This window comes from Caenorhabditis briggsae (genome assembly GCF_000004555.2).
Source record: "Caenorhabditis briggsae complete genome, chrI, whole genome shotgun sequence".
Lineage (NCBI taxonomy): Eukaryota > Metazoa > Nematoda > Chromadorea > Rhabditida > Rhabditidae > Caenorhabditis > Caenorhabditis briggsae.
This window is the reverse complement of record NC_013489.2, coordinates 2,458,362-2,476,974: the sequence shown is the minus strand read 5'-3', so window position 1 is coordinate 2,476,974 and position 18,613 is coordinate 2,458,362. Positions and strand designations below refer to the sequence as shown.

The 18,613-nt window shown below is 37.8% G+C and overlaps 4 protein-coding genes across 4 annotated transcripts; 2 read left to right on the top strand and 2 right to left on the bottom strand.

The window, feature by feature from the left end:
• Positions 1-773: 773 nt before the first annotated feature.
• CBG22126 lies at positions 774-7,101 on the top strand (the record flags this gene model as incomplete). Its single annotated transcript, XM_045241737.1, has 9 exons — positions 774-861; positions 2,003-2,261; positions 2,310-2,505; positions 3,316-3,580; positions 3,918-4,171; positions 4,219-4,339; positions 5,957-6,261; positions 6,336-6,492; positions 6,977-7,101. The coding sequence occupies 9 exons, from the start codon at positions 774-776 to the stop codon at positions 7,099-7,101; spliced, it is 1,770 nt and encodes a 589-aa protein (XP_045097487.1).
• Positions 7,102-10,378: 3,277 nt separating this feature from the next.
• Positions 10,379-10,681, bottom strand: CBG22125 (the record flags this gene model as incomplete). Its single annotated transcript, XM_002638853.2, has 1 exon — positions 10,379-10,681. The coding sequence occupies one exon, from the start codon at positions 10,679-10,681 to the stop codon at positions 10,379-10,381; it is 303 nt and encodes a 100-aa protein (XP_002638899.2).
• A 2,844-nt stretch (positions 10,682-13,525) lies between these two features.
• Positions 13,526-17,255, bottom strand: CBG22122 (the record flags this gene model as incomplete). The annotated part of the gene is made up of 6 exons (XM_045241726.1): positions 13,526-13,558; positions 13,745-13,911; positions 13,994-14,088; positions 14,949-15,129; positions 15,417-15,750; positions 17,196-17,255. The coding sequence occupies 6 exons, from the start codon at positions 17,253-17,255 to the stop codon at positions 13,526-13,528; spliced, it is 870 nt and encodes a 289-aa protein (XP_045097486.1).
• CBG22121 lies at positions 17,208-18,592 on the top strand (the record flags this gene model as incomplete). The annotated part of the gene is made up of 3 exons (XM_002638850.1): positions 17,208-17,797; positions 18,411-18,471; positions 18,518-18,592. 3 exons carry the CDS (start codon positions 17,208-17,210, stop codon positions 18,590-18,592), a joined length of 726 nt encoding a protein of 241 aa, XP_002638896.1.
• Positions 18,593-18,613: the final 21 nt, after the last annotated feature.

Here is an 18,613-nt window from a genome sequence, read left to right as displayed (position 1 = left end):
ATTCAAATTTATCGCGAAAATCTACCCCTCGAACCCGGAAAATCGAGAAAAATCCATCGAAATCCGAGATTTTTCAATGCTGGCCGAGTTTTGGATTCCTAGGCCACCATGCTGAAAATCGTTAACAACATGCTTTTCGGGAATTTTGAGATGTTTTAAGCAGGAAAATCAAGTTTCCCACAAAATTCCACACTGAAATCAAAAATTGGGCTCAATGGCCGAATTTTGGATTTCTAGGCCACCATGCTGAAAATCGTCAAAAACACGATCTACGATAGATTTTTACTCCAAATTTTTGATTTTCCATCTAAAACTTGCTATAAATTCAAAACGGGTGAATAAAGATCAGATTTTTGATGGTGGCCGGCCATTTTGGATTTCTAGGCCACGATGATTTTTTTGGTTTCCTAGGCCATTTCGCTCAAAATCGCCTTAAACACGATTTTCAATCAATTTCGGCACATAAAACTGCTTTAAAATAGCTGAAAACCAGATTTTCGATAGTGGCCGAACTTTTCGGGTTTCTAGGCCATTTTGTAGATTTTCGCGATTCGTGTACCTCTCTTTTTATAGTTGTATTTTTGCACTTTTGTACTTTCTGTGAACGGGTTTTTGAGCATTGTTTTCCTGAAATTTTGGCATAATTCGAATAAAACGAGATATCTCTAGATCGATTATTGATTTTTTTATTGATTTTTCTGTTTGGTTCTCGACCGATTTTTTTTTACTTTTTCTGGTTTTTTTTTCAGAATTCGGAACAATAAAAGTTTCAGATGAAGAAACGAGAAAAGGAGGATGAGGAGGGTCTTCTAATGCGAAAGACGTACACAGCCGGCGGATCGTCGTCAGTTTTGATTGGAGGTACAGTAATCCAAGGTGGCCGAATTTCGGATTCCTAGGCCACCTTGTTGAAAACGCGAAAAATTGAAGAAACGCGTGTATTTGAAGCCGAAAAGTGGAAATTTTCGAATTTTGGGATATGGTGGCCTAGAAATCTGGAAAGTTCGGCCATAGTATCAAAAGTCGGGTTTTCGGAGGTTCTAGGGTGGAATTTTTGAGGGAAGCCGGATTTCGAGCTAATTTTCTACGCGGAAATCGCGAGTTTTCTATTTTTAGCGATTTTTTGATGTGGTGGCCTAGGAATCCAAAAAACTCGGCCACCACTCGAAAATGTTGGTTTTTAGAGCGAAAATTTGCTAGAAATTCGAATTTTCAAATGAAATTGGCTGAAAAGTCGAGTTTTCGGCGATTTTGGGCACCATGGCCTAGAAATCCGAAAAACTCGGCCACCAAACTCAAAGTCGGTTCTTCGATGGTTCTAGAGTAGAATTTCGTGCTCATTTTTGTCATGGAATCTTTGTGATAGCTTATTTTCAGCGATTTTTGTATTGGTGGCCTAGAAAAAAATTCGGCCATCAGCCAAAAATTGGTTTTTTTCGGAATCATAAGCCAGAATTTTGTGGGGAATTCGAAATTCGAGCTAATGTTTGGCTCGGAAATCGCGAGTTTAATATTTTTAGCGATTTTTGGATGTGGTGGCCTAGAAAATCGAAAAATCGAAAAACTCGGCCACCACTCGAAAATGTTGATTTTTAGCCTTCTGGTTTTGGTTTTAGAGTGAAAATTTGCTAGAAATTCAAATTTTCAAATGAAATCGGCTGAAAAATCGAGTTTTTGGCGATTTTGAGCACCATGGCCTAAAAATCTCGAAAGTTCGGCTATCATACCTAACGTCGGTTTTTCGAGGGTTCTAGAGTAGAATTTCGCGAGGAATACAAATTTCGAGCGAATTTTTGTCACGGAATCTTTGTATTATCTAATGTTCAGCGATTTTTGGATGTGGTGGCCTAGAAAATCGAAAAACTCGGCCACCAAACTCAAAGTCGGTAGTGTTGGTGTTCTAGGCCAGATTTTTGCGCAAAATTCAAATTTTCGAGTATCAAAGCGTTCTTCTTAATGTGGAAACCAAGGAAATTCGAAAAGAAAATTCCCAAAACTTCAGACCACGACTCGGATTCCGAAGAGTTTCCACCGACGTCTTCATCTCACCACCATCACCATGCCACGTCACCGGACCCAACATTCTCTCCATGGCCGCATGTATTCAATCTGGCCAACTGTATAATCGGTGTATCAGTATTAGCAATGCCCTATGTCTTCCAACAGTGTGGAATACTTCTAGCCGCCATTATGATTGCCCTTTGCGCGGTTTTAACCAAGCTAACGTGTCATTTTCTGGCTCAAGCGGCGTTTAATACCAGGTGAGTGGCCTAAAAAACTCTTAGGCCCCCAAAAGTTAAAAATTCCAGAACACTATCCTATGAGAGTCTGGCGATGGCAACGTTGGGACCATCGGGACGCCGGTTCGTCGAGCTGTGTCTTTTGGTGTTTTTAGTGTCCTCAATTGTGGCTTTCATCGTTGTCATTGGAGACATCGGACCGCATTTGGTGGCCGAGTTTTTGGAATTGGAAGCGCCGACACAGAGATTGAGGATTCTGGTGATGGTAGAGCTTAGATTGTTGGATTTTTAGATATTTTGCCACCTTTTTCGGCCTAGAAATTGCCTAAAATGAGCCTTGTGTGTTTCCAGGCCATTTGAGCGTGGCGGCCTAGAAAACTCAAGTTGAGAAAGTTAGGCCACCATGTCAAAAGAGCCTGGAAAACACACCAAGGTAATATCAGGCCATTTCTAGACCATTTTGACATGGTGGTTTGGGAAAATCAACTTGTGAAAGTTAGGCCATCATGCTAAAATAGCCTAGAAACGACTTAACATGACCCTAGTGTATTTTCTAGGTCATGCACATGTTGGACTAACTTTTGCGAATTGGGTTTTCTAGGCCATCATGTTTTTCTGGCCTAGAAATGGCCGAACATAACCCTGGTGGCTTTCTAAGTCATTTTAAGGTGGTGGCCTAGAAAACTCACTCAACATTGCAAAAGTTAGGCCACCACGTTAAAATAGCCTAGAAATGACCTGATGTTCATCTGGTGTGTTTACTAGGTCATTTAACACAGTGACCTAACTTTTCTAGGCTATTTCAACATGGCGGCCTTACTTTTTCAATTTGATTTTTCTAGGTCACCATCTTTGTTTGGCCTAGAAATAGCCTAACACGACCCTGATGTGTTTTTAGCCTATTTTTACATTGTGGCCTAACTTTCGCAATTTTCGTTTTCTAGGTCACCATAGTAAATGGTTTAGAGAACTCATCAAATGAATGTCAAGTAATTTCTAAACCTTTTTCCATGCTGGCCTAGAAAACCCAACTTGCAAACGTTAGGCAATCATGACTCCTTCCAACCCTTTCCAGATCGTCGTTGTCGTCTTCATAATCTTGCCCCTCTCGTTCATAGACGACCTCAAAAAGTTCTCAGTGATCAGCTCTCTCGCCTGCCTCTTCTACCTCTTTTTTGCCGTTCGAATGATGCTCGAATCCTTGCCAACGATCTATGCAGGCGAATGGAGCATCCACGTCGTCTGGTGGAGACCTCAAGGATTCTTGACGTGTCTTCCGATCGTTTGTATGGCCATGTGCTGTCAGACACAACTCTTTCCGGTCATTTCGTGTATTAAGGGTGAGCTAGTGGGCGTGCTTTCCTTCAAGCTCAATTATCTCGCTTCCTATAAAAGATATCAGAAAATTGTCAATTGATAAAATGTTACTGATAATATGATAAACATTTTATCAGTTGACAAAATTTTGTTAGGTCTTATAGGAACCGAGATAATTGAGCTCAAAGTGTAAAAACTGCAATAGAAGGGTCACTTGTATTTTTGACAGAATTTATCTCGGTTCCTGTAAAAGATGTCAAAAAGTGATCAACTGATAAAATGTTGGTGATAATATGATTTATCAGTTGACAAAATTTTGATAGGTCATATAGAAACCGAGATAATTGATCTTCTCTCCAGATGCCACAACGGATCGTGTCGACTACGTTGTCTCCAACTCGATCAACATCTGCGCGGCGATGTACGCCGCCGTCGGTGTCTTCGGCTACGTGGCATTCTACTCCCACGAACTCCATGGAGACGTGCTCGTACAATTCCCGCCAACCATCGTCACCCAATCACTGAAACTAGCCTTCTTACTTTCAATAGCAGTCTCAATACCGCTTATGATGTTCCCGGCGAGAACCGCACTGTTTTGCTTGATTTTGAGAGATGTAGGGGGAATTTCGGTTTGGCGGGAAGTCAAAAGTTTCAATTTCAGAAAGACAGTATCCATCATACGGTAGACCTCGAGAAGTTCACATTCCATCTGCTCACTGCTGTCATTTTGATATTCAATACGGTGCTCGCCATTTTGACGCCTAATGTGGAATTTATTTTGGGTAAGGATTGGTGGAAGAGGATTTTCTAGGCCAGCAAAGTCATTTTTTCCATTTTCAGGCCGAATCATCATAGTGGCCTGAAAACTCAACTTGCGAAAGTTAGGCCACCAGGTTAAATTAGCTTAACATGCCCCTGGTGTGTTTTCTAGGCCATTTCTACTTGATGGTCTAACTTTTGCAAGTGAGGTTTTCTAGGCCACCATGATGAAATGACCTAGAATTGGCCTTATGTTCACCTGGTGTGTGTGTTATAGGTAGGGATTACAACATTTTTTTCAAACAGCTTTTTTCCAAAATCTTTTTATTTTATAATAATCTCCTTTTCCTAATTAGCATATTTCCAAATTTTCGTTCAAAAATATTCACTCATTCCCGAGTTACAGCTCATTTTGTGCTCCTCATTTCCTCCATTTTCGCCCCCAGCATTGCGTGCACGCGGAAAAGTGGGCGGGGCGACGACAGCGCAAGGCTGCCGCGCGGAAGAAATGAACGGTTTTCTCAAGAGATTTTCTGCTGAAATTTAGGTTTCAGAGGACTGAAATAGTATAAAAACTTGTCGGAAAGTGTGGAAAAAGGGGTTTTGAATGTGTTTAGTGTGATAACAAACCTAATTTTACGAATTTTACCAGAACACCAAACGCGCACCTCAGCTGTCAGCGCATTGTTTTCTTATAACACCGCCACACGCGCGCTCCTAGAAAAATTATTTTTTCGACGGCATTCGGGAAATTTCAAGACAAAACTGCTTCGCATTTTCCTGCGCTAACTCGCTGGAATATGTCACAGATATCATCTTATGTGAAATTTTTTGTAAGAATCTGAATATATGAATAACGAAAGTGATACAAATCTCTATTCATGCTAAATTTGAGAAAAACCAAAAAAATCATTAAGTATGCCATCTTCCGACCGGAAATAAACTCTTTTCTAATCATCCAATTTTGTTCAAAAGTTGTATATGTAATGTTGAAGAGTAGTATTATCTATAAAAAACATAATTTTTATGTGTTGCCGCAGAAAATTTTTCACAATATTTACAGCCAGTTTGGCTGAAATGTGCAATTCTGCGCTAACTCCTCACAAGATTTCACTTTAATTTTCCATTAGAGAATGTCTTCAGTTACTCGAAACAGCAAAAACGGAAAATGATACAAACTCCGATTTCTTTTACCATTCATTTTTCTGACGCCCACTTCGGTTTTTCGCTTTTTTCTTTTCTCTTGTAGATTTTTCAGTAAAAACAATTACATTTTCGAAATCTACGTAGTCGATTACATAAGGAGACAAATTTTCATATTGAAATATCTCTTCTAGCCATAGTTACAGCCAATCAAACAGCCGAAACGACCCTAGGGGGAAAAATAATTAGGCTCCGCCCCTTTTTCTGTGGTCACTAGTTATAGGTCATGGTGGCCTAACTTTTGCAAGTTGAGGCCACCATGGTGAAATGGCCTAGGAAACCCACCGGGTTAATAGCTGGTTATTTCTAGGCCATAATAGTTAGTGGCCTAGAAAATTGCAAAAGTTAGGCCACCACGTCAAAATGACCGGGAAAACGCAACAAGGGAAAGTGATGGTGGCCGCGGCCTAGAAAATCGACGATTTCATTTTTTCCAGGTCTGACTGGAGCATTCATCGGCTCGCTAGTCTCCACGATCCTTCCATCCACCATCTACATCGCGAATCAATCATCTGAAACTCAAAATCGCGCAAGAAAAGTGGGCGGAGCCTCGACGTCAACCGCGAAAATGTGCCTAATTATTGGACTATTCATTTTGATTGCCTCCACGTGTGCTATTCTAATGGCTGAAAAGAAGACGTCAGTTGTGGAGAAGCCGAAAGCCAAAGATGACGTGGCATCTGGAGAGCTGAGAAATGAGGAATTGAAGAGTTTGGAGAGTCTCGAGGAGAAGGTTCTAGATGCCAATTTGAATATATCGGCGTAGGATTTTCAACAAAAAAAATCCAAAAATTGAAAAAATTGGTTTTTTTCCAGAAACTCGACGATATATCAGAACTGGCGGCGAAGGGCAACGACACAGAAGCGGTGAAGATGTTGGTGGAAATGAAGGAGCAGCAGAAAATCCAGCAGGAACTCATTGAGAAACAGGAGAAGATCGTTGCTCAGCTCAATCGGAAAACTGAGAGTCTGGGTCAGTGATGGGAGGAAACGCATTTTTCCGAAATACGGAAAACGGAAACGGAATCGTTAATTTTTATTCCGCGGAAAACGGAAACGGAAAAAAATCTTCAAAAATGGGGCGAAAACCGGAAACGGAAACGGAAATTTCTATTTTTCGTCTATTTTTAAGTTTAAAAACCATATTTGCATCACTTTCCATGCTTTTTTTTGCAAGCCAGTTTCAGTTTGATGTTTTCGTTGTTTTTTACATTTATTTCCGTTTCCGCTGTAAAAAAAATGGCGGTTTTTGCGGAAAACGGAAACAGAAATGAAATTTCACTTTTACGGAAACGGAAAAGGAAACGGAATCTTAAATTTTTTTTCCCAGAAAAATGGGGTTTTTCAATTTCTAAAAAATTCAAATTCCCGCCAAAATGTTCCTTCCAAAAATCCGATTATTCGAATTTGCAAATATTTCAAATTTGCGCCATTTTCTACTAAATTGGATTTTTCAGCCAATCAAACCCTGGAAGACCCCACAGCGCCGATCAGTCCAGCAATTCCAGCGGTTCCAGAAAAATCAGCGGAATTCAAGAATTATCCTCCAACATCGAAGCCAAGTGTGAACACGGAAACTTGATTATTTAATCGATTTTTCTGATTTTTTGTCGTTTTGGGTCGCCCGGGTAACTTCTGATTAGTATTATCAATTCCCCCTTTTATTTTTTGCCTTCTTTGAATTCCACGTTCCATTTTATAAATGTGTGTGTTTTAAGCTCAAAGCATTTCTTTTCGGTTGTTTTTTTCTTTCCCATTCCTATTTGAACTGTCCTCCCCTGTTTTTTTCTCATGTCAAACCTTTTTTTCATGTCAAAAATGTGATTTTTCATTCTAAACGAATTACTAATAATTTGCCCCGCCCGCTAAGTTTTCCCGAAAATGTGAAGTTTTGAAGTTCTGAAAAGCATAGATTTTTTAGATTCTTGCTGACTATGCTTGTAAAAATTTGCGTTAAAAAAACTTCCAAATTTATAGCATGGTCCTAGGAGCTTTTAAATAAGGAATCATTAACCTTGCCCCCGATAACTGGCTGAAATTGGCTCAAAAAACTTTCGGGGGGCGTCTAGATAAATCTACAGTAGCCTGAGGCTACATTTATATTCATTTGCCAGGACTTCATGTCCTAGAAATGCAAAAGTTCGGCCATCATCAAAACTTGGAGTACAGAATGAAAAGGTTTACCTGAATTTATTGAAAATAAAAAATAATAATGAGCAGATGAGTTAAGGAATTGTACCCTGAAAAGTTTGGATACTGTAGCTTGGATGCCTTGAAATACGAACAATAATGCAGAGGAATTAAATCAACGGGTCAAAAGGAGAGCCAAAAATAAAGAAACGGAAAACACAAGGAATAGAATTGGCATGAGATGAATAGGGGAACAAAAATAACTAATACATTAGGGAGCTTGAAATTTGTAGTTGGCTCCCATCTGTAGATTTGAAACTATTCCACCATTTCCAAAAACTCGTCCTCCGTCTTATCCCAAACTCCAAAATAGAACTTCTTCCCTTGAACGAGAACAGATGCCACATGACCATCTGATACTCTAACCACATATGTATAACTGGTGATTGGCTCCGTATTTGGCTTGTTATCCTTCTCAATGTGTCTGAAAAAAGAACTACCGTAACCCCTTCAATAGGTCCCCTAGCGTGGAGCCAGATTATCTCGGTTTCTGTGAAAGAAATCAAAAAATGTTCTACTGATAAGTTGTTGATTCTAAAATCTTTGACATTTTATCAATTGAGAGATTTTGATATATGTTGAAGGAACCGATATAACTGCGCTCAAAGTTCACTTATAGAGAGGTATTCTATTAGAGCAAGTCGACATTTCAAACGAAGGAAGCGTTAAAAAATAACAATTCAAAATAGCTTACATTTTAGGCACAATATGGGTTGGTGGTGTCTTCGCTGGATCAATCCGTCTTACTCCAATATGACTTAATATTGGGTCGTAAGAGAACTCAACCGCCAAAGTTGATTCAATTTGCAAGTACTCCAATCTCGACACATCTTCTCTTTTCCATCGATTTACAAAATCGACAATTTCAAAAGTTGCTCCAGCACCATATCTTAAGAATGCCTGTCGTCCTTGAAAACAATGTAAAACATCAGGTGCATTCGGATTACGTTGATCGATTTTAATCGATTCAGTCTGATAGAGTTTCGATTGCGGACTGAATTGACTTGTTTGCGGTTCATAGAATAGATCATCGAATAGATAAATCCGTTTGAAAACTGGAGACCAGGCGAAAAAGTGTTCAAGACTTTTTATGTCGCCATGACGATAGTACCATATACTGCATGTTGAGATGTTTTGCAGTTGTGGGATAATAAAATAGTCGGATTTCCAGCCATACTTTGCTTCGAAATGATACTCCACAGAATCGCCGAAGAAGTCCAGAAAGTGATCATGAAGAGATTTGATAACATATACTTTGTCATGCGGCTGACAATAGGTCACGGGACACTGGTATTGGTCGCAGTATCTGAAAAATGCCACTGCAAGCGTTGAAAGGGGTGTAGGAATTTAATGGAATTTATAAATCAATTTTTTGGTTTATTTTATGCAGGAAATCATGTAGATTTTTTCCACAAAACTTCGAATTTCAAAAAATTTCCAAAAATTAAAAAACCTATTTTCCAATATTTCAGAATTCCAAAAAAAATTTCAAAAAAAAATCAAAATTTTCTAAAAATTCCAGAAAATTCAAAATTTCAAAATAAGTCCAAAATTTGTATTTTTGACTTTTTCTAAGCTTTGGTAATTTATAGAAGAAATTTTATAAAATTAAAAATTTAAAGTTTTGATTTTTCTAGTTTTGGAAATTTCAATTGAATTCCAAAAATTTTCACATTTTTAAATTTTCTAAAATTCCAAAATTTTCTGAAAGGCATCGAATTTTCAAAAAAAAAACTCAAAAATTTCGAAATTTCTTAAATTCCCGAAAATTTCAGAGAATTCAAATTTTCAAAAATTCAAAAATTCAAATTTTCAAAAAATCCCAAAAATTGGATTTTTGATTTTTTTTTTCAGTTTTGGAATCTTCTATAAATCTTCTAAAAGTCCTACTAAATTAAAAAAGGTTTTAAAAAATCCGAAATTCGAAAAACTTCTAATTTTTAAAAATTTCAAAAATTAAATTTTTGATATTTTCATAGTTTTGGAAACTTGTAAAAGTTTTCTAAAAATCCCAAAACTTTGAAAAATCCAAATTTTCAAAAATTCTAAATACCGTAAAACCTGTATTAGAAGGGCCGGCCCTTCTATTGTTCCAGGGTACATCCGGAGGGACCTTCTACTACAGGAGCCATTTAATTAGAGGGGGACGCTTCTATTTTTCCGGCCAGTTTTTTATGAGATTTTGCATCGAAAAATTCGACGAAATGTGTTCAAAATTCATGACAATTTGTCAATTGTCCTAAAAATTAGCAAGATTTTTATCTAAAATAGAGTTTCAACAAATTTCTATAAAATTGTGGAGTCGCAGAATATTTTCCACTGAAAAAATACGGAAATTTTCTGATTTCAGAACACATTTTGAAGGGGTGTCCTTTTTCACAGAGGGCCCTTCTATTACGGGAGCCCTTCTATTACAGGGGGGCCCTTCTATTTTTCCAAGCCCCTCTCGGAGGGCCCTTCTATTAAAGGGGCCCTTCTATTAGAGGAGCCCTACTATTAAAGGGGCCCTTCTAATACAGGTTTTACGGTATTCCAAAAATTTCTGAAAATTCAAAATTGCAAACATTTTTAACTCTCTAATATTTTTTCGAATTTTTCTTTGTTTTCATGTAAATCTACATGATTTTCAGCACAAAACCACCTTCAATTTTATAATTCATAGTCCAAACTCACCGAAAATCAATCATCTTTCCAGATATATTCAACTGGAAATAATCATTTATGTTCTTGTCCAATTTGTCAATTTTCACAATTTTTTCCGAACTGGATTTGTAGTAAATATACACCAATGGTTGTCCCCTTGGATTACATTCATATCGAATAGAATCAATCTTTTCGAATCTTGCGATTTGATACGATTTGATGAGTTTCTTCATATTTTTAGAGATAAAGGACATCATAAATATTTCAGAATAGTTCATACTGTGGAGTATCTCAATAAGAACCAAATGTGGATATTTGAATATTTTCATTTTTTTTAGTAGTTCTGAAAATAGTGAAGCTTGTAAGAATCGACGTGCATTTGAATACGGTAGTAAAAAAGTTCGGGGAAAATAAGGAAAAAACACAGTGTCTTCCAATAAAGATCAGAAAAACGAGAAAAGAAGAAAATCAATAAGAAACAAGGAACATCAAATGTGGCAGATGTTCTAGAGAGTCCTACGGGAAGGTTAATGCCTAGACTAGTCATCCCACTGTCCTACTAATGAGGATAGCCGCTGCTGGCCCTGGCCGGGACCAAGTCCTAATTAAAGGTGGATTAGATGAATAGGGATGTCTTCTTGACCCAGGTGAGAGCACAAAAATGAGATACTGTAACCAAGCAGGAAGAAGAACTGGTCCCTTGGGTAGCATTCTAGGTGATATGCCAATATTCTGCCATCGGCCATGCAATCAGACGTTTTTCGTGGTTTTTGAATTCATGAACATTTAGGATTTTTTATAAAGTATTGGTATTTATCATCATATGAGATTTCAATTAGTTTTTCAAAGTTGACATGGCCCCATCGTTAGTCTAATTTGCAATTAGAGAAAATGGAAGCATTCAGGCAACAATAAAAATAGTGATTTAGAAGCAATTTATTTGGTGCTTGTAGAAAACTGATTGAAAAATAAAGAAATATTTTTAAAAAATTGGAACAAGATTTAAACAAAAAAGAGGAATTTTTCAGGAAACTTTCATATTCGGACTATTCCATCATCCTTAAAAACTCCTCCTCTGTTTGATACCATACTCCAAAATGCACCAATCTCGCAAAAATCCTAATCGATGCCACACGATTATCTGAATCCCTCACGACATATGTGTGGCTTGTGAACGAATACGTACTTGGCCGGTTTTCACTTAGAGTGAGCCTGAGAAATGATTGATCATTACTACAGAGATATCCTAAAAGAATAACTACCGAAAACACTCCACCTGACAACATTCAGGTAACTTGTGGATACCATACCTCCAAAAGCCAGCTGGCCGCGAATCAAAGTATTTTTTCAGTCCAGATTTTATCTCATGTACAGTATTGAACTATTTCCCTCCAGATAACGGTGCAAATCTCCTAATAACCAATAATAACAGGGTCAAATCAGGAGTTCGAGGGGGCGTAGAGAAGAAGAACCGTTAAGCTGAAGCGGCCCAGGTCTTAATTGACTTTCCGTGGAACATAGGATCTCGCGTTATTTAAGGAAAGTCAATTCAGTCCTCAGCCGCTTTGGATGGACGGCTCTCTACGTTCCTTAAACTTCAGACTTGACCCTTTCATTATTGGTTATTCGGAGATATGCAACGTCATCTGGCGAGAATTAGTTCTACACTGTTGATGAGATAAACACTGCACTTTAGAAATACTTTGAGTCGCGGCCAGCTGGCTTTTGGAGGGATGGCATCCACAAGTTACCTGAATGTTGTCTGAATGTGGTAGACCACGACGGTGCATACTGTCAATCTTGGATAATTCTTGTTTTTGTGTTATTCACGAATGAAAAAAAAGGTCCTCTATTAGAGTGCTTACGGTACTTATGAAAATATTCAAAAAAAAAGACTTATTACTCTCGTCCGAAATCAATGCACGTTGCGGCCGGGAAAACACCGGTGGGCGGAGCTTATTTCCGGCAGTGAAATTAAAGGCGCAAATTAAAGGAGCATACCGATTCACGGGGAGGATTTAAGGGGCCGATTATTTTCGTAATTATTTCCTGACCGATTTTCATGGTTTTTTCGATGAATTTTGTCGATTTTTCTATAAATTTCACTGTTTTAATGCGATTTTTCTGCGATTTGTCGGATTTTTGCGGAGAAAGTGTTCAAAATTTCAGTCAAAGTGCCCTTTTTACTCTATTTTCGGCAAATAAACCAATGCTTTTAATCTTCGTCATGTTTTCTCTATTTTTGAATATTTTCCCTGTGTTTATCTTCTAAAAATACTCTTTTCAGGTGCCAGCTGTCGTAAACAAGGAGAACGATGAATGAATCGATAGGGCGACGTCGAAGAATAGCGGTTAGATTGGCATTGAGCATCTAAATTCTTCTCCGATGCACTTTTTCAGGTTCTTCTCTCGTCGATCGATCATCTTCTTGTCTTCTTAATATCGATGAATTTCCGAAGCGAGAAAGGAAAGAAATGATGAATTACAAGATTTTGAGAGAAATTCGATGGAAGAAAGTGGAGAGATGTTTCGATGCGACATAAGAAAGCTGTTTTGGATCGATTTTTGCGGTTAGATTGGAATTGAGCATCTAAATACTTCTCCGCCTAAAGTTTTCAGGTTCTTCGACAACTACATCGGTCATCGGTCATTATTTTACTGGAGGAACGAGGAGAGAAAAGAAGAAGAAATGTTAAATTTTTGCGGAAATAAAATGGATAAACGTATATTTTATAAATGCAACTGGAAACCCTAGAAGTCATCATAATCTGAGTCTGACTCTTCATCTTGTTCGAGAAGGAGTCGGATGCCGTTCTCAATCTCAACAACGTGTTCATATGTCCATGCGATGTCGGACTCGCTTTTGTTCTTGAGAAATTGGATGGCGCGTTCGCGGACTATTTGTTGGAACACTTTTCTTCCTCCTCTCGTTTCGATGAAGTTGTTGACTTCTTTCGACAGTTCGTCCTTGTTGGCAACGATGTCACGATTCGACGCGACAGTTGAGTCGACACGACACGAGTCGATACAAGTTGACTCTGTGTCGATTTTTCAGATATTTTTCACTTGTGCCGATAAGACTCATGATTAGAAATACAAAACACATTGTACTATGTATGTTTTATTACAACAAACAAAAGAATGAGTTAAGAAATGAAAATTGGCAATAAACACTAGGTTGAGATCCACTGACTCCAGAACAGACCCTGAAAAAAGAAGATTGTGGTTTTTAGAACATTTGCATACGACTCACTTCACAATTGTTAAGTTTGGTTGGCAGCTGTAGTTGAAGAACCGCGTGAAGTTGTCTTTCTCTATCGATAATCATATCCGAGTGGTATGCTTTCTGAAAAAGCGAATTTCACAGTATTTTTGATTGCTATTGTTCTCACCCTCAGATATCGTACATACTCCTTTGATTTCAGCAACTTAGTCACCTGTTTGATGCTATTTTTGTTGGTCGCGGTATATGAATACCGCACATTGATGGTACCAGCTTTCAGACCATTTGCAGTCAAAGGCCCACATAACGTCCCGACGAACGTAGCAATGAACTCGCCTGTAACTGGAACTATAAAAATCAACAATCTCTCACTGGCTTGTTACCTTTCTGAATTTGGCGCTTGGCTACACAACAATACCAATGTCCAGTCGTTTTCTCGTCACCTTGACGTTTTCGTTGTGGTCTTTCTTAGCTTTAACGACGCTATTGAGCGAACAACCGGTGCATTCGCATCTGAAACACAATTCTCAAATTGATCACTATTAATACTTTTTGTATATTTCTGAATTCCTTATTTCTTGAGAAACAATTTGGTCCAGGAACCATTTTCATAGCTCTTCTAGGAGCCGAGATACAGGTTAAGGAGGCTAGAGGCGCAGACAACGAGACACACTGTCTGCGCTTCTTCTAAACGGTATACCTCGGCTTCTAGATGAGCTAGAAGTGTGGTTTCTGGACCAAAATAAGGGAAAATCCTAAAAATTGTAGACAACCAATTGCTCACCTTTTTAATTCTCAGGAAAATCGATAGAAGGCTCCATTCATTTTTAGGTGCCTTTTAGAAGGAATAATAGTGAATTCTAGAAAAAATCAAAGAAATTCAGACACATACACACTGCGTCAGGGAAAAAGGGTATGAATGAAAGTAGGGAAAAGAAGAGAACTGTTGGATAGAGGTGAAGATGAGGGACAATATGATCAGGAGAGGGTGCTAGAGAAAGAGGGTAGGGGTTGGACCAGGTGGGGTTTGACCTGAAGACGTAGGCATATGGGATTAGCAATCCCAATTTCCCAGAGGAAAAATCTGTCAGACCGAAATAGACATAGGCAGGTCTGATGCACAACTGGAGGACTCTAATTCTGTGCTCTTTAGCAGCTGGATATCTAGATAGGAACATTTTTTAAAAAAATAATTTAGGAAATCTGAAATTAAATTAAAACAAATAACACATTTATTTAGTACTAATCGTTTATTGAGAAAGAACAATAATTAAAAAAAAGACTTTTTTCTTGCAGGATCGATCGGCTGATTTGAGAAGAGATATCTGAAAATTTATTGTGTTCTGATTAAATGTCTTTTTAAAGGAACTCACGCGTGCATTTCAAACGGAATGCGAGCCACAGTTTCCATGAAAAGATCATGCACCATATTGCCAAACTGGCGCTTTCCAATTAGACTTTGTACGAAGTCCTTCAACTTCCTAACAGTGTACCCATCAAGACTGGATACGACTTGCCAGATGGAGGTGGATCTTGGTCGGATAGACTTTCTGGCTGGAAATAGAAATAAAATGATTCTAAAGACTTGAACACCCCCTCTCCCCAGTACTAAATGCTCCAATAGAAGAACACCCACCCTACTTGAGCTAGTTTATCTCGGTTCCGGTAAAAGATATAAGGAATCAATCAACTGACAAAGTATTTCTCATAATATCACCGACATTTTATCAGTTTACCACTTTTTGATATCGCTTACAGGAAATGAGATATAAAGGTTCAAAGTACTGACGTTCTATTTGAAAGCATTGGAATGTACATTCGGAACTCGTCAGTAGCTTTACCATATTTTAGGAATTGCTCCAATCTCTTTTTCACTGCTCGTACCGTAATCCTCAAGGAGCAAAGAAACAAATCCATTGCCTCAATTTTCTCTAAATCCTCATCTGTCAAATTTGTGTCATCCGAAAGTTTTAGAGATTCAAAAATTGTTAATCCAGGAACCGATTCTCCAATTTCAATAAAATTCCCATGTCCCTTGATATCCAAAACTTTCAAATCTCTAGAATTGTCCAGCGTTTTCTGAACCCATGGTACCAAGTTTGGAGTCGGTTTCCAGCTTTGGATTCTGATATTTTTGCATTTTAGTGTCCAAGTTTCTAGCGGAGCAAAGCAGAGCTGAAAATAGTATTCATTTTTTATTCATTTTAAAAAACCTGAATAGAAAATTGGCACCTGTCGGACCCGAACCGATCACTTCAAATGGGAAAAAAAACTGTCAACATTGGCATGTTTTATCTCGGTTCCTATGTAAGTAAATTGACAAAATGTTTATCATATTATCAGTAACATTTTGTTAGTTGAACACTTTTTGATATCTTTTTTAGAAACCGAGATATGGCCGGCGGCGCGACGGCGTAGCTCAAGCTCCTGATACGACAGCACGCGCACTTTGACCCTAGTTGTCTCGAATACTGTAAAAGATATCAAAAAGTTGTCAACTAACAAAATATTAAAAATGTTATAACAGGCTGTCGAAATCTTTCTGTCAATTTTTGAATGTTTTTAACGTTTTTTTCAATGGGACAATGGAATTTCTAATTCGAATTATGAAAATTTTCGAAAACACCAAAATTCTGAAATTCAGAATTTTTCAAGATTGGAATGTTGTGAGATTCCAAAATCCCATGATTTTAAAATCGGAACATTTTGAGTTTCCGAAATTTTTAAAATCGGAATTTTCGAAATTCCGAACATCCCCGGTTGAATAGTCTTACAAGACCAGTTTCTTATAGTAAGGAAAACACAATTCCAATCTTCCAGGACAACTTTATCCAGAAGTACCAAATCTCCAACTATCGGATGTACCTAAAATTGACATTTCTTGACTCATTTTATATTCTAAGACATGGAATCTCCTAGGAACATACATAACAGATCGATTGCGTGCGTCTTGACACCACTTTGCTGCTCACTAGGAAACAATTACTAGAGGATTAGGAGGCCATTGCTCACCCAAACAGAGGTCACAACGACTGAACAGCGTATCTACTGTGTCATCTGCCACCACCGCCTCATCAGACGTCCTCCTTATTCATTATTATTTTCTTGACCTATTTATTCTTGTCCCTCTACAATTTCTAGAATAAACTATTCAAATATCCGTATCTGGTTCAAAATCAGATACTCGACAACATGGAATACTCGAATCTATTTCTGTTGTCCTTTCTCTCCAAAAAGATGAAGGATCTAATCAAAGCGTCCCAAGTAAACCGATTCAAAAGTGTCCGAAATATTAAATATAGCAGTCTTTGGGGCCAGCAAGTGGTTTATATTCCCTACAAAGAGGGTAGGAGAGATGTGATAATGTCATATGGATGGCATCTCAACGCCACAAGAAAACTATTTCAATTGAGGATATCTGGAGAGAGTGTTACTTTTCGGTCAGTTATCGAAACCTGTCATTATCTCAATTCTTATGCAAGATATTGAAAATGTGTCAACATACAAAACACTCATGATATTGTGATTCACAATTTATAAGTTGACAACTTTTTATATATTTCACGGGAACCGAGAAAAGAGAGCTCAATGTTGAAAGTCTATTATCACTAATCAATAACCAATATTTCAGAATGTGCAATCGAGAGAATCAATGCTTCCCCCTGGCAAATACAATGCATGGAAGCGAAGAAGCCATCATTGCTTTCCATAACCACCTTCTTGATTTATTCGGGACCACTGTGACATTTCTTTATGTAGGTAGCGATTACGACGTTATTCGACAACTCCGGAACGTCACAGCATGCGAGATCGGGATGGAATATCTCTTTACTCAAATGAGAACCCTCGAAAACTTTCTCACCGCATCTCCTGTTTTTAAATTTATTCATATTACTGCTAGAACGACAGAAGAGCAATTCAATCCGGAATCCAAGCTCTATCAGGCTGAATCGATTCAAATCGATCAACGGGACCACACCTTCCCAGCTATTTTACATCGTTATCAGGGAAGACAGGCAGTTTTAAGATGCACACATTGCAATCTTCATCATTTGATGGATTTTGTAAAAAAATGGAAATCAGGAGAGGGATTTCAGAATTTGGAATATCTTAAAATCAAAATTATCTGTAATGGCGTTCCCCAGCTTCAAATTTTCAATGAAATTGGAGCAAGATATATTGATGCGACAAAACAACCACCAGCACACAGTGTGCCCAGAGTGTAAGTATTATATTTTGATGGAATACAGTAATCACTTTGGTATAGTCTGCGTTGAGCCTATATATCTCAGTTCTTGTAAAAGATATCAAAAAGTAGTCAACTGATGAAATGTTTACCATATTATCAGCAACATTTCATTAGTTGATCACTTTTCGATATATTTTATAGGAAACAAGATAAACATGCCCAAAGTTAAAAGTCAAGGAAATTATAGAAAATTTTCCATAACTAGTTTCGTTTTGAAGCTGAAAACTGTATTTTTGCACTAATCGATAAAATATAAAATTTATGATAAGAATATGTTTAATTTTTCAAGCAAGTATAACATTTTATGCTCTTTCGATTAGTGCAAAAATACAGTTTTTATCTTCAAAACGAAACAAGTTATGGACAATTTTCTATAATTTCCTTGACTTTTAACTTTGGGCCTATTTATCTTGTTTTTTATGAATGATATCAAGAACTGGTCAACTAACAAAATACTTATCATGAAATTTCCAACATTTTATCAGTTGACAGATTTCTGATATCTTTCACAGGAAACCAGATAAATTAGTTCAAAGTTAGAAGACCATTCTACATATTAGAGTGATTACAGTAACTCCTTTTTCAGATACATCGAGTGTAATGACGATGAACAACCAAATACGGAGCCAATCATCAGTCACGCATATGTAGTTAGAGAATCAGATAATCGTGTGGCATCCGTTCTAATTCAAGCGAGGACGCTCAGTTTGGAGTTTGGGACAAAACGGAGGAGGAGTTTTTGAGAATGGTGGAACAGTTTGCGATTGACAAATTGACAAAGTTATGAAA